The sequence below is a fragment of the Pelmatolapia mariae genome, linkage group LG6 (genome assembly GCF_036321145.2).
Source record: "Pelmatolapia mariae isolate MD_Pm_ZW linkage group LG6, Pm_UMD_F_2, whole genome shotgun sequence".
Classification (NCBI taxonomy): Eukaryota; Metazoa; Chordata; class Actinopteri; order Cichliformes; family Cichlidae; genus Pelmatolapia; species Pelmatolapia mariae.
Window position 1 is genome coordinate 37,408,600 of NC_086232.1, and position 11,630 is coordinate 37,420,229.

Genomic DNA, 11,630 nt, shown 5'->3' on the forward strand with positions numbered 1-11,630 from the left:
TCACAAGCAAAAATTGTCTAGTCTTTATACATTTTTTAAAATTTGCTGTAAAATACTTAAATACTATTTTCAAGTTGTCGGTTCGTCGTCAAGTGCCATTGTTTGAAGTGTGGCAAGCATAGTTACTGGTTTAGAATGCCTCTGAAGTTAATATTGGATCCACACATGGGCCTTTCCCGCTGCCACCTCATGGTAAGATAATGACATTTTTTATTTAGCTCAATTTTCCAGTTTCGACCCAAGGTGAATTAATGCAAATTGAATAACCTCTGCATTAACTTAGCAAGGCTTAATATGGTAATTTTTCATCCCTCTGTTTTACTTTCCCCTCTCTCTTCCTGTCTCGCCTATAAATTCAAGCTCCCTCTCTTTACTTTCAGTTCTGTCAGTGCCCCTCAATCACCCAGTGGTCTGCACAGCACCCACTCATCCCTCAGCCCCCCTTCCACCTATAATTCTGCCCTTCCACCACCACCCGTCTCTCTAATAAGGGAGTGTAGCTGAAACACTTGCAAATGAACAGTCAGCCAGCTGGTAACACAGCAGTCATGTGATCTATCAAGGTAGGGGGTTAGAGGGTGAAGGAGACATGGAAGGTGAGAGAGACTTGGTGTGGTTGGGATAGGATATGGATATGGAAAAAGGAGAAGGACAGTTTTAAAGACACACTGAAGGCTAGACAGGTATATCTCTGCTTACTCTTTGCTAGATGTCATAATAAACCTTCTCTCCCTTTGTCCATCTCCTCTCTCGATACTATTTCTTTTTCAGCCTCTTCACCCTTTATTTCAATATCCATCTCACCTTCAAGAGCAAACACCTGAAATGTCACTGGAGTGACACATGACACTCAACAGGAAAACGCATCAAGCACATCTCTGTTTTTTTTTTTTTTCATATGCGTGCCGGTGTGTGTTTGAAAAAAAGAGAGCGAGAGCGTGTGCATCGTAACTGTGCACTTCACCCACCACTGGGTGACAAGCTCCTGCAGCAGTGAAGGCACACTGCAGACACACTGCTTGCACGTGCACGTGTGCGCGCGCGTGTGTGTGTGTGTTTGACAGAGAGAGCCCCATGTTTGCCTCACTGTAGCACCCATTCCAGTAGATTCTGCTGGCAGAAGATCTAGTTTACCCTGCCAACAGCAACCACTCTTATCCATTCCTGCTCCTTTCCCCTGGCGGCTTGATGGGGGAGAGAGGGAGAACCCTCTAGCCCAACTAATTTTTTACATGCATCTGTATTGTTGGTGATTAGAGTTTTTATTAGTTTGTGAGGGAACACAATCATGCCGCATGCCCAGAAATCTAAAAGTGTAAGCCCCTGATTGCAAAGTCTTAAAAACTTAGACATCTACCAGAATTTGATGCTGCAACATTCAAAAAATGTATTTATTTGCACTGACTCACACTTTTCTACATCCAAATTAATTTACATTACAAAAGTGAACAGTCACATATACATAGCATTGCCTAGTTCTACCACATTTATAAATATTTTAATTCGTCAAAAGGGAACAAAGAGAGCTCACTCTGTCCTATAAGGTTTACAGTATATTCCGGTCCTTCATTATTATTTATTCACTCCTTTATCTTTTGCCTTATATAAACCGGATCTTTTAAATGTCAGCATTTGTTCATTTTGCCTCATCCTGGCTTTTGTTGAGGGGATATACTGTGCCACACCGACGTCAGTTACCTGTTACCTGTTGAGAAAGATTTACACAGAGAAAAGGCATTCAGAAATAGCGTGTGGTTGGTCAGTGTGCGTGTTTGTGTTTTCATATTGAGATGGCAGTATACCTCTCGGTCCAAACATCTTCAAATAGCAGTGTGTACAGTATGGCTTCTCATCATACTGAAACACAATGAGTAGCACATATTTATAGCATCATCCTACTCATTCAGTAAACTGCATTCATATTACTTTCCTTGAATACTTAATTGACTCAGTTGTTGTCCTTATATACCTCAGCATGTTGTCCAGGGGTGAGCTGTCTGTTACACTTCTGACACTTCAGACACAGAGGATGGTAGTCTCTCCCTAAGGACCTCTTCTTCTCACCTGCACCAAAGGAAGAGATGGACTAGCTTAATGAGAGGCAGGATCGGATATTTTTTTATTAATATTTAATTAAAAAGTCAAAAGGATTTTGCATCTCATACAATTTCTGATAACACAATGTCTGGATTTCATGTGTCTGGTTCAGAAGTTACAGACTATTAGCCTCATCAGTGCAAGTAGGCCAGAGACTGTGATGTTGAACTAAAAGTAGGGCAGGTCACATCAGAGAATTTGAACTTAGCTGGTGCATGAACAGGCGAGAAAAACTAACAGCAAAAATAACAACCAAACAGGAATCTAACTGGTGGTTTGAGTCCTTTTGTGGATCTAATGGCTAGGCCTGAATGTGGAAAAGGACTTGTTTAAAAGAGAGAGGAGGTAGGGAGGAAACCCAAAGAGCAGTGCATGCTCGTTTGGCTAGACCCACATCCTGTTGTTATCATGGATACGAGTGTGTGCATTTGTGTGCATGTGTGGTTCAAATAAAGCCAAAAGCCTTAAAAAGAAAGAGTGAAATGTCTTTTTTTTGTCCTCTAAAAAGAAAATAGATAACAATTTTGCATTTAAGGAACATATTGATATCATTGCACTTTGTCTAATGTAGATAATAAGACTTTGCAGAAAGAAAACAAAACACAAGGTGAACCTCAATCTTATGTTAACTCCAACAAATGCCCTTTATTAATTTTATTACACCTGGTTTCACCTGTTCATTATTTGTGCTTTATTCCAGATTTCAAGTTTTATGACAATGCCAAACTGATCTGCCACAGAGATGATAGACAGATAAAGAGCGTGTAAAGCAAGTGCCAGACAGAAAGAGGAAGACAATTGCATCGAGTTTAAAAATTAAACAGGTCAGACTTACCAAAGTAGACAGGCTTCCCGCAAATTGGACAGTAGCCTACCATGATAGTATCTAATTATTTATCAGTATATGCGTTTATGTGTGCACCTTTTTAGTCCACAGTGTCCTATGAGCGAAATCGCGTGAATACGGGTGTGAACTGAAAAGTGACAGGAAAACCGTTAAACCGTAGACATCTCAGCATCTTGTGCAGTCAAAACCAGGATGTGGTGAGACATCACAGGAAGAGAGTAAACTTTGAGATTTGAGCAGTAAATGGTGTCATCAGTGGAAAAACTAGAGAGAGGTAGTTTCTCTCTCTGTCTCTTTCATATATGTGTGTGTGTGTGTATAATTTTATCATTTTACATAATTTAAATCACATTATTTTACAGTGAACTTTTCATATCTTTTCATAATGTTTTGCGCACTCATCTATAACACTGTAAAGAGAGAAAGAAAGAAGGAACAAAAAACATCTGTCACCAGCTCAAATTCCCAGCTACCTTCTCCCTTTTCGTGCTCTTTTCACCCTCTTTTCTAGATTAAAAACAAGGAGTTGAGCTCCTGAACTGAAAAGGGAAACTTGACACTTGTGCCTTTCTTTTCTTCTTTCTGTCTGTCTTCTTTCTCTCTCTCTCGCTCCCTCTGTGTGTGTGTCAAATACTCACACACACCTCCTGCTCACTGACTCACACAGGCACCATACACCCATTTACACACACACATGCACTCACCAAAAAGGCCATCCTTCTGCTCAGTGACATCACATAAAGAGGCTGCAGCCAAAGAGCGGAGGGAGAGTCAGGGTGAGGCTGGCCTAGTGGAGGGACAGATGGGGCTGGGCAGCAGAGGCAGTTATCCCCTAGGGATAGGTGATGGAAGCAGACCTCGGGAGGGACAGGGGTGAGGAGAGATGAGCGAGACAAGGTTGGAGACAGTAGCCAACTACAGCTCAGCGGGGACAAAGACGATGAACTGTGATGAACTTTGATGAGTGCAGAACAAGGCCACTGAAGTCACTGTGGAAGACAGGCAAATGTCTGTGTGGTTCGATTGCTATCACTGTCTGGGCTTATACATGACTGAAATAGATGTTTAACAGCATCAAGGACCAAAGACCAGACACTGCAAGAGCTTCTTCCCCCAAGCAGTCACTACCACCAAAGGACTGATATACACATACACCTCTACAAACACCTTACAATACTCACCAAAAGACTCAAAAACAACAAAAACTTCCGCAAATCCACTACAAACTGGACCTGGGAACAATATGCTTATTTTCACACTCAGTCTCATAGTTACTGAACACACATCTAAATTATATTATATTTGCACATTTTGCATCTTGCACATGTCTTCGTCCTGTCTCATCTACAATATCCTGACAATAACTTGAACCTAGTATTCAATACCTACTGTACAATCCACTTTGTATTGTTTCTGTCCTGTCTTTGTTTATTGTACAGTTAGTATTGTATAGTTATCATTATAGTATTGTATAGTTAGTAATTAGTACCTTTTTATCCCTTAATTTTACCAAAATTTAGCATGTTATTTATTTGTAATTCCTAGTTATGTATCTTTTATATACTTATAAATGCACCATGAGAGGCTTGGGGTGAAACAGCATTTCGGTACACTGTATACTGTGTATACTGTTGTATTGACAATAAAGCTCTTGAATCTTGAATCTTGAATTGAATCAAGGAGTATCCAGGAAACTATGGTGATGGAAGATTTATTCAGATGGTTTAGTTAATTAAGAGTATTTCAGGGCAAAATAACTCCAGCATGTACTTTTTACTTAAGTAAAAGTTAATTAGGAGTAAGTAAAAGCTAAATGTTTCAGACACAGGGAGCATTATGCCATAAAACTGACTAGTTGTTTCTAATCCTTAAGTGGAATTCCACCAGCAGCGCACTCCTACTCCCTGTTCAATAATACATACATGTGCAGCTGCTAAAAGGGCCAAATATCACATTCAACTTAACAGTCAACAACTGTTGACTGTTAAGTTGCATTGTAAGATATGTTTGCGGTTGTTCTTCTGCAATATTTCTGACAAAAACACATCGTTTCTACCCTACATTTACAATTTAGATGATAGAAAAATGTTGTGGATTTAAAAAGTCCTATATTTGTTTAAGGAATATAATGCAAGAGTAAATAGTATATAGACACATGCATTCATCATGTATTTTCAACATAGTCAGTGTTTTACAGTTAGTGTTTCTTTTTCAGCCTTTAGATGTGCCGAAAACATCTGCAAATCATTACTGCAGCTGATGAACTTCTGAAAACCATGGAATATATGAAATATTTCATCATTTGCATATTTACCGGCATCCCTCTCCTGTGTGTCATGCTTTGCAGAGGGATGGAATACCAAGTAGGTATTTCATCTGACCAGCTTTCCCTACAGGATAACCTATCATGTCTCTCCATCAGCATTCATTGTGTGTGGACAGCGCTAGGAGAGCTACATCCTGAATTAGAGGCCTATATGCATGCAGTGTTTTTTGATGCAAATGATGATGCGTGTTTAATAGAGAGCAGATTTTGAATATGCAGAAAGAAAGAGAGACCGGTGTCATTAAAGCAAGAAGAAGCAAAAGATTTCCACAGGTTGAAATTGCAGAAAATTGAATACTGAAGGAAAGGGGATAGAATTAGGAAGAAAACAGAAGTGGAGCACAGAGAAACAGAAGTAATGTAATTGTGAACTAAGGAAAAGAAAGGAAATAAGTGGAAAGAAGAGAGGAGGCGTTAAAACCACATTTCCCAGTGGATCTCTTGGTGAGGCTATGCTGAGAAAACTGCCAAAACTCTTAACAGACACATTCCCGTACTGGCAATCACATATGCATGGTTCACTTCTGCCAAGTCATATGAGATACACCAACACACTGGATGGAGAGATGTGGGAATATGGTGTGTATGAAGTGAAGGATTTACAGTAACATTTAGTGAGTGGTGGAAAGAGACAGCGCTTGGGAAGACAGAGAGAGAGGTAGAGAAACACTGGCTTCTCTCCTCTGTGTCCTCTGGTGGGTTGGATCTTGTATAGGCCAAACCCTCCGACGCCAGCTTTGAGAATTGTATGCAGAGGGGTGGAGGGGACACAGGAAGAGGCTCAGGAAAGAAAACGGCTGGAAGGATTCCTTCTTCCCACACATAAATGCACTCTTGATCACATGTGCGTACACATGAACGTACAGTCACACATACACACAGCCAAAAAGAGCCTTTGGAAGGATTCCTTTTCCCCCACTCACACACCCACTAGTCATCACGTTTCAGCTCTTGGCATCCTCCTTTCTCCTCCAAGCCCAGAATATGACATGGCTTTAGGGTTGCATCTCAACTGCATACACATAGTCAGCCTCACAGTACAAGACATATGGCAAAGAAAATCATACAGCATTTCAAACATTTGACAAATGAAGATAACCAAAGGACCACATGGTGATTTACTTGGTGGTAACTCTTTGAGGTGCAGAGAATGCCTTTTTGTTTTTGAACTTGCCTCTTTTCATTGTTGATGTATAAATATCAGTTTTCAAGATGAATTTTCTTTGCCTCTTTGATAATCACTAGATTGTTAAAGAAAGGGAAACAGCTCACGCCTTTGTAACCAAGCCAAAACTAAGTCTCTCACCCTTTGCTGTTACAAGCCTTTCTGGTGTGCATTTGGAACAGTCAGATGGATATTTTGGTTGCTTGCACTGTGGTGTGGTAAGCCATTCCTGGGATGTGTTTTTCACAAATATCCCCCTCTGTGACAGTCTTCATGGAGTCAAACAATCTAAAGGCTATAATCCTCTACTAAGGGTATCAGTGGATGGAAAAGTCCGAAAAATAAGTCCTTGTTTTTCACTCATAATCTGGCAAAGCCCATAAGTCCCTTCATGCCTCTATGCAGTGATATGATTATGGAATGGCAACTATTACTACATGATTAGTAGATGTGAGTGGCTGGGTCAGTCAGTTTGCATTAAGGGACATTCTGTTGTTTTTCTTTTTTGTATATGAGTCTTTGTGTGTGTGTACATCAGCTACTGATTCATATTATGGTACCATAATGGGTGCATGTTTAAAATCTCCATAGTGTAGTTTTAAGGTGAGTATAAAGTGAGTTGAGGATAGGAAAGTAGTAGTTGTGGTTAAGGTTAAAGAAAGTCATTATAATGTCCTCTGAATTCATGGGTTCATGACACACACACTGTGTGTGTGTGTGTGTGTGTGTGTGTGTGTGTGTGTGTGTGTGTGTGTGTGTGTGTGTGTGTGTGTGTGTGTGTGTGTGTGTGTGTGTGTGAACAGTAAATTAAACAGATGCCAGTATTGCTTAGGCTTTCAATTCTCCATAGGGTTTATAAACAATACCAGTCCCCCAAATGTCTAATGTCGCTTCCAAAATGCCATCCCCGCATATGCAACAGACTGGCTACTAACACACACACACTCATCAAAAACTGAACATGATGCACAAGACAGCAAAAACTGTTGTGATAGCAAACTTCAAGAGCTGTTTAACAAACTAGAGTGAACAGATTTTTATGATGTTCTTCTTTGTAAGCGACAAGTTGGTCAGTCAGTTGATTGATCCTCCTCGTTTTGTTTAAATAAACCTAAGATATCCCAATAAATGTTGAATGGTTTATGATTTTGTTTGTGATTACATGTACAACTACAATTTTGTTGTACACATACAATGACAATAAAGGGCTATTCTATTCTATTTTTCTTTACATATCTTTGCTGACTTTTTCTGTAGTCCCATCATAGTCTAGCTAAAATGATACAACTGGTGGATGGATTTAGACAAATTTTGGTGCAGATACTAAATACCCCCCCCCCCCCCCCCCCCCCCCACTCTGTGTTTAGAATGTTTTCCACTAACATAAAACATGACATTTACCCAGCAAACATACCCATGTCGGCCCACAGTGAGTAGCTGTGGGTGAACTGTAGGGCTTTGTGGACAGGGCAAACCCACACTTATCCCACACAGGCCCAAACTGAGTGTGCCCACATGGGGCCCGTGGCAGTTTTGCCCTTTGGGACATCAGTATTGGTTTTCTATGGGCAAGCCTACTGTGGACTTCCACAATAAAGACCGGTGTGGGGCCACAGAAGTTTTTACCTTTTAGGTCCCCATAAAGGTTTTCTGTGGGTAACCTACTGTAGGCTTGCTCACAAAAATTCCTCACTGGCCCCTCCATGCCAATGAGCCACATACAGGCACCCACTGTGGGCCATTTAGGTCTGCCCTCAGGGGCCCACACAGGCCTGGAGGGAGCATGTTTGCTGGGTAGTGTCAGCTTAACAGAACTTTTAGCATGCCTAAACTCCTAGTCTTGTATTGTTACAACAACATGACAGTTTGATGAATCATCCAGCATTTGAAACTTTTGTAGTAGCGGTAGTAAAAAAACAAAACAAAAAAACCCACTGTGTCCAACTTCTGAGCCAGCACTGTGAAACCAAGCTTTGTTCACGATTACAGAATTCAGTTTAAATTATAGTAGAAACTGGACGCTTTTCAAAGTTACAAAATAGGCCAGATTTCATTTAGGAAAATGTCTTCTACAATGATGCAGAAGATATTTTAGATATTTCTGGTCGATTTAATGTTGGAACCATGACAAACATGTCCATCTTTGCTTTAAACATTTCACTTAAAAATATCACCTGGCTGACAAATAAAGACTGTGGATACAGTCAGAGCAGGTGGCCTAAGATGACTGGCTACCTATTAGCACACAAAAGAGGAAAACTGTTAGAAATAGATAGAATAGAGTACCTATATACCCCAAAGGGAAAAGCTGCCATGAGCTCTCAGTCACTAAGTAGGGTTCTGACTGCACAGTGCTTGGTTCTCAAGGCTGGTCCCACCTATTGTTTAGATCTGCTTTAGGAAACAGTAAGGCAGGCAGAAGGAAAGAACCTAATGTGTTGCTTCTTGCCTGTGCATTCTTGGCATAGCTTGTTGCCCTTTTCATTTTTTGACTGTGATTTTTTTCCCTCTTGCTTTAATAGTGAAGCCAAGGGTCCACAGCCAGCCAAGTCCCACCGCTCCAGTCTGGCTAAGCCACAGAAAGCCTGCCCTCCTCTACTCTGCTCTCTCTGTCTCCCATTCTCATCATATGTACTACAATATGTACCCCTCTCTCTTTCTATTTGTATGTCAATATACCTCCTCTCTTACGTCTCTTTCCTTCATGTTTGTCTATACTGGTCAGTCTGTCTTTTTGTCTCATTTTCTCCCCTCTTTCTTGTCTTGTTCTCTTCGAACACACGCACACAGACGTGCGCGCGCACACACACACACACACCACCCTCTCTCCCTGCCTGACAGTCTGTCACAGCCAGCGGACTGGTTTAGCAGGCGGGGTTCAGCTGGGCTCCACAAACACATGGCACTCAATCTGCCTTCTTGTGTGTGCTGGAATGGTATTTCTTTCTCCGTGCTGTTGAAAGCTTTCTGTTTAATCTTCTTTTCATTTTATGGACATGTTTAAAAACAGTCAAGTATCTTTATGTTACACTGTAGACGGGCAAATGCGTACTTTTGTAGTGAAGTTTATGTTTAAGGTTAGGGAGTTTCTCATACACAGGTCGTTTTAAATATCGTCGTTGTCACGTCTAACCTTCAAAAGCTGATTGCATAATGCTTAGGTAACACTGATATAATAAATGCAATGACGCGTCATCTAAAATTTAGTTGCTCTACAGAAGACATTTGGTCTTTTTTCAACATGACTACAAGAGAGTTTGGATGTATCCAAAAGAGGCAGTGTAGGCAATTTGCTCCTCTCTGCGTCTCAATTATAGATCAAGAGCCCCTTGTGTGTACAAAAAACAGAATTCGCCAACTCAAATAAAGCCTGCTTCCTCTTCTGCTCTGCTCTGTTCCTATATGATCAGCACCATTCATTCCGCCACTCAGACAGGAATCTAATTAGACCAGAATATCAACATTAAAACCTATCTGCCCCCCTCCATCCTTCTCTCGCTCTCTCTCTTTGTTTTCTCTGCTCTTCCCTACAGCTGGTGAGAGTATGGTTTGTGGCTGCCCCTCCCCCAGGTTTTGAACAAGCCAATAAGAGAGCACGTCAGCAAAATACCCCCCCCCCCCCCCCCCCCCCATACACACACAGACACACACACCATCCCTCGGTTTCCCTTACCACCCTATCCATTTCCAATCCCATCCCCCAGAGCCCTCTCTACACCCCATCCCCCTTTCATACCACCCCTAACCCACTTACTCATCCTGCCTCCACCCTCCCACACACCCATGAGACTTCCCCACCCTCTCCACTTTCTCACCCGTTCTCACCCTCCGTAGTACCTCCATGGTCCTCGTCTTCTCCATTCCTTTCACTTTTCTTCTCACTCACCCTTATTCCTGGACACCCTTCCTTTCTTCTATACTCCCTCCCCTTCATTACACCCACTCGCCATTTTCGTTATCCCCATCTCTGCTGTTTCCCTTCTTTCCCCCACCTTTCTCCCTCCCTCTCCCTCTCTTTCTCTTCTCTATCTACTGTGGCCTTATCTTATGAATATCGGTAGCACACTGGGTGAAAAATTGATCCTCCCCGCCTGTCTGTGGACGCTGCCACAGCGCATTAGCCTGCGTGTGATGTGTGTGTGTGTGTGTGTGGAAGCTTGCTGCTTGTGGGAGACACAGAGGGAGGAAGGGAGGAGTGAGAGGAAGGAGGGTAGGAGGGATATTTGCATATCATCAAAGTAGGAAAAGGGAGTGTAATGAGGAGAGAATATGTGTGTGTCTGTTGGGCGTATGTGTGTATTAGGCCTGTTGTTGATGGGTTGGGCTTCAGTATGTGTGAAATGAGAGAACAAGACCAAGGGAATAGGGTATAGGAGGCAAGATCGACTCAGATGGCGTTAGATGTGTGTGTGTATGTGTGTCTGAGAAAGAGAGGACAATCAGAAACCACGTTCAGTTTTCCTCTCACATGCCATTCTTCTTGCTCCCATACCCCCCCCCCCCCCCCCCCCCCCCCCCCCCCCAACACACACACACACAGTAACAGTAGTTTTCATAAATATTTCAAACAGGGCATGTTCTTGACCTTTGACACGGCACCATTGAACGTTTTCCAAAAAAAGGTATAATGGTCTCAAGCTTCTGCAGCTGTTTCTTTGTTTGTTTGTTTGTTTTAACATTCAATCACATTTTTCTCCAGCTTATGAGAAAACATGCAAAACCCCTTTTTAAACGTGAAAACTTTGGCCGAGATCTGATAAACACAGGCACTTCATTTATCCTAGTGGCCTAATTTATTTTAGATTACGGCTGAATAATCTGCCCTCCTCCCCCATTTTTCTATGTTTGTCACTATTTAATAACGTTCTAGTTATTTTTTTTCTCGCTACTGTAATTTTGTAGCTCAAGTAACTTCTGCAAACACAGCAAATACTTATTTTTAAAGCGAACTTTCGACTCCAAAGGAAACAGCTGCAATGGGTAGGCTTGGTATTTGTAAATAAATAATTTAAAGCCCCTTTTAGTCTGCCTCTCTGCTATCCACGGCTTCTGATTTAACAGCCCTACTAATAGATTGCCGAGCTTAAACCGGTTCGTTTCACCGGTAAAGTCCGGATTTTAAAATTGTATTTATAAAAACAAACTAACATTAACAGTTTTAGTCATTTGTCTGTGTTTTTTTGCCATCGGTGACT

At 41.6% G+C, this 11,630-nt stretch overlaps 1 protein-coding gene across 1 annotated transcript; it reads right to left on the reverse strand.

Moving 5' to 3' along the window:
• Positions 1-1,410: 1,410 nt before the first annotated feature.
• zgc:195282 (uncharacterized protein LOC100192223 homolog) lies at positions 1,411-3,036 on the reverse strand. The gene is made up of 4 exons (XM_063475499.1): positions 2,933-3,036; positions 1,970-2,064; positions 1,803-1,857; positions 1,411-1,705 (listed from the first exon to the last, which is right to left on the reverse strand). Exons 1-4 carry the CDS (start codon positions 2,973-2,975, stop codon positions 1,695-1,697), a joined length of 204 nt encoding a protein of 67 aa, XP_063331569.1. The 5' UTR covers positions 2,976-3,036; the 3' UTR covers positions 1,411-1,694.
• Between the last annotated feature and the right edge of the window lie 8,594 nt (positions 3,037-11,630).

Bases quoted from the DNA above. Each gene is read 5' to 3' on its own strand.
- zgc:195282 (XM_063475499.1), bottom strand. From the start codon at position 2,975: ATGGTAGGCTACTGTCCAATTTGCGGGAAGCCTGTCTACTTTG. The intron at 2,065-2,932 runs GTAAGTCTGACC...CCTTTGGTGCAG, and splicing joins CGGGAAGCCTGTCTACTTTG to GTGAGAAGAAGAGGTCCTTA. The intron at 1,858-1,969 runs GTATATAAGGAC...ATTGTGTTTCAG, and splicing joins CCCCTGGACAACATGCTGAG to TATGATGAGAAGCCATACTG.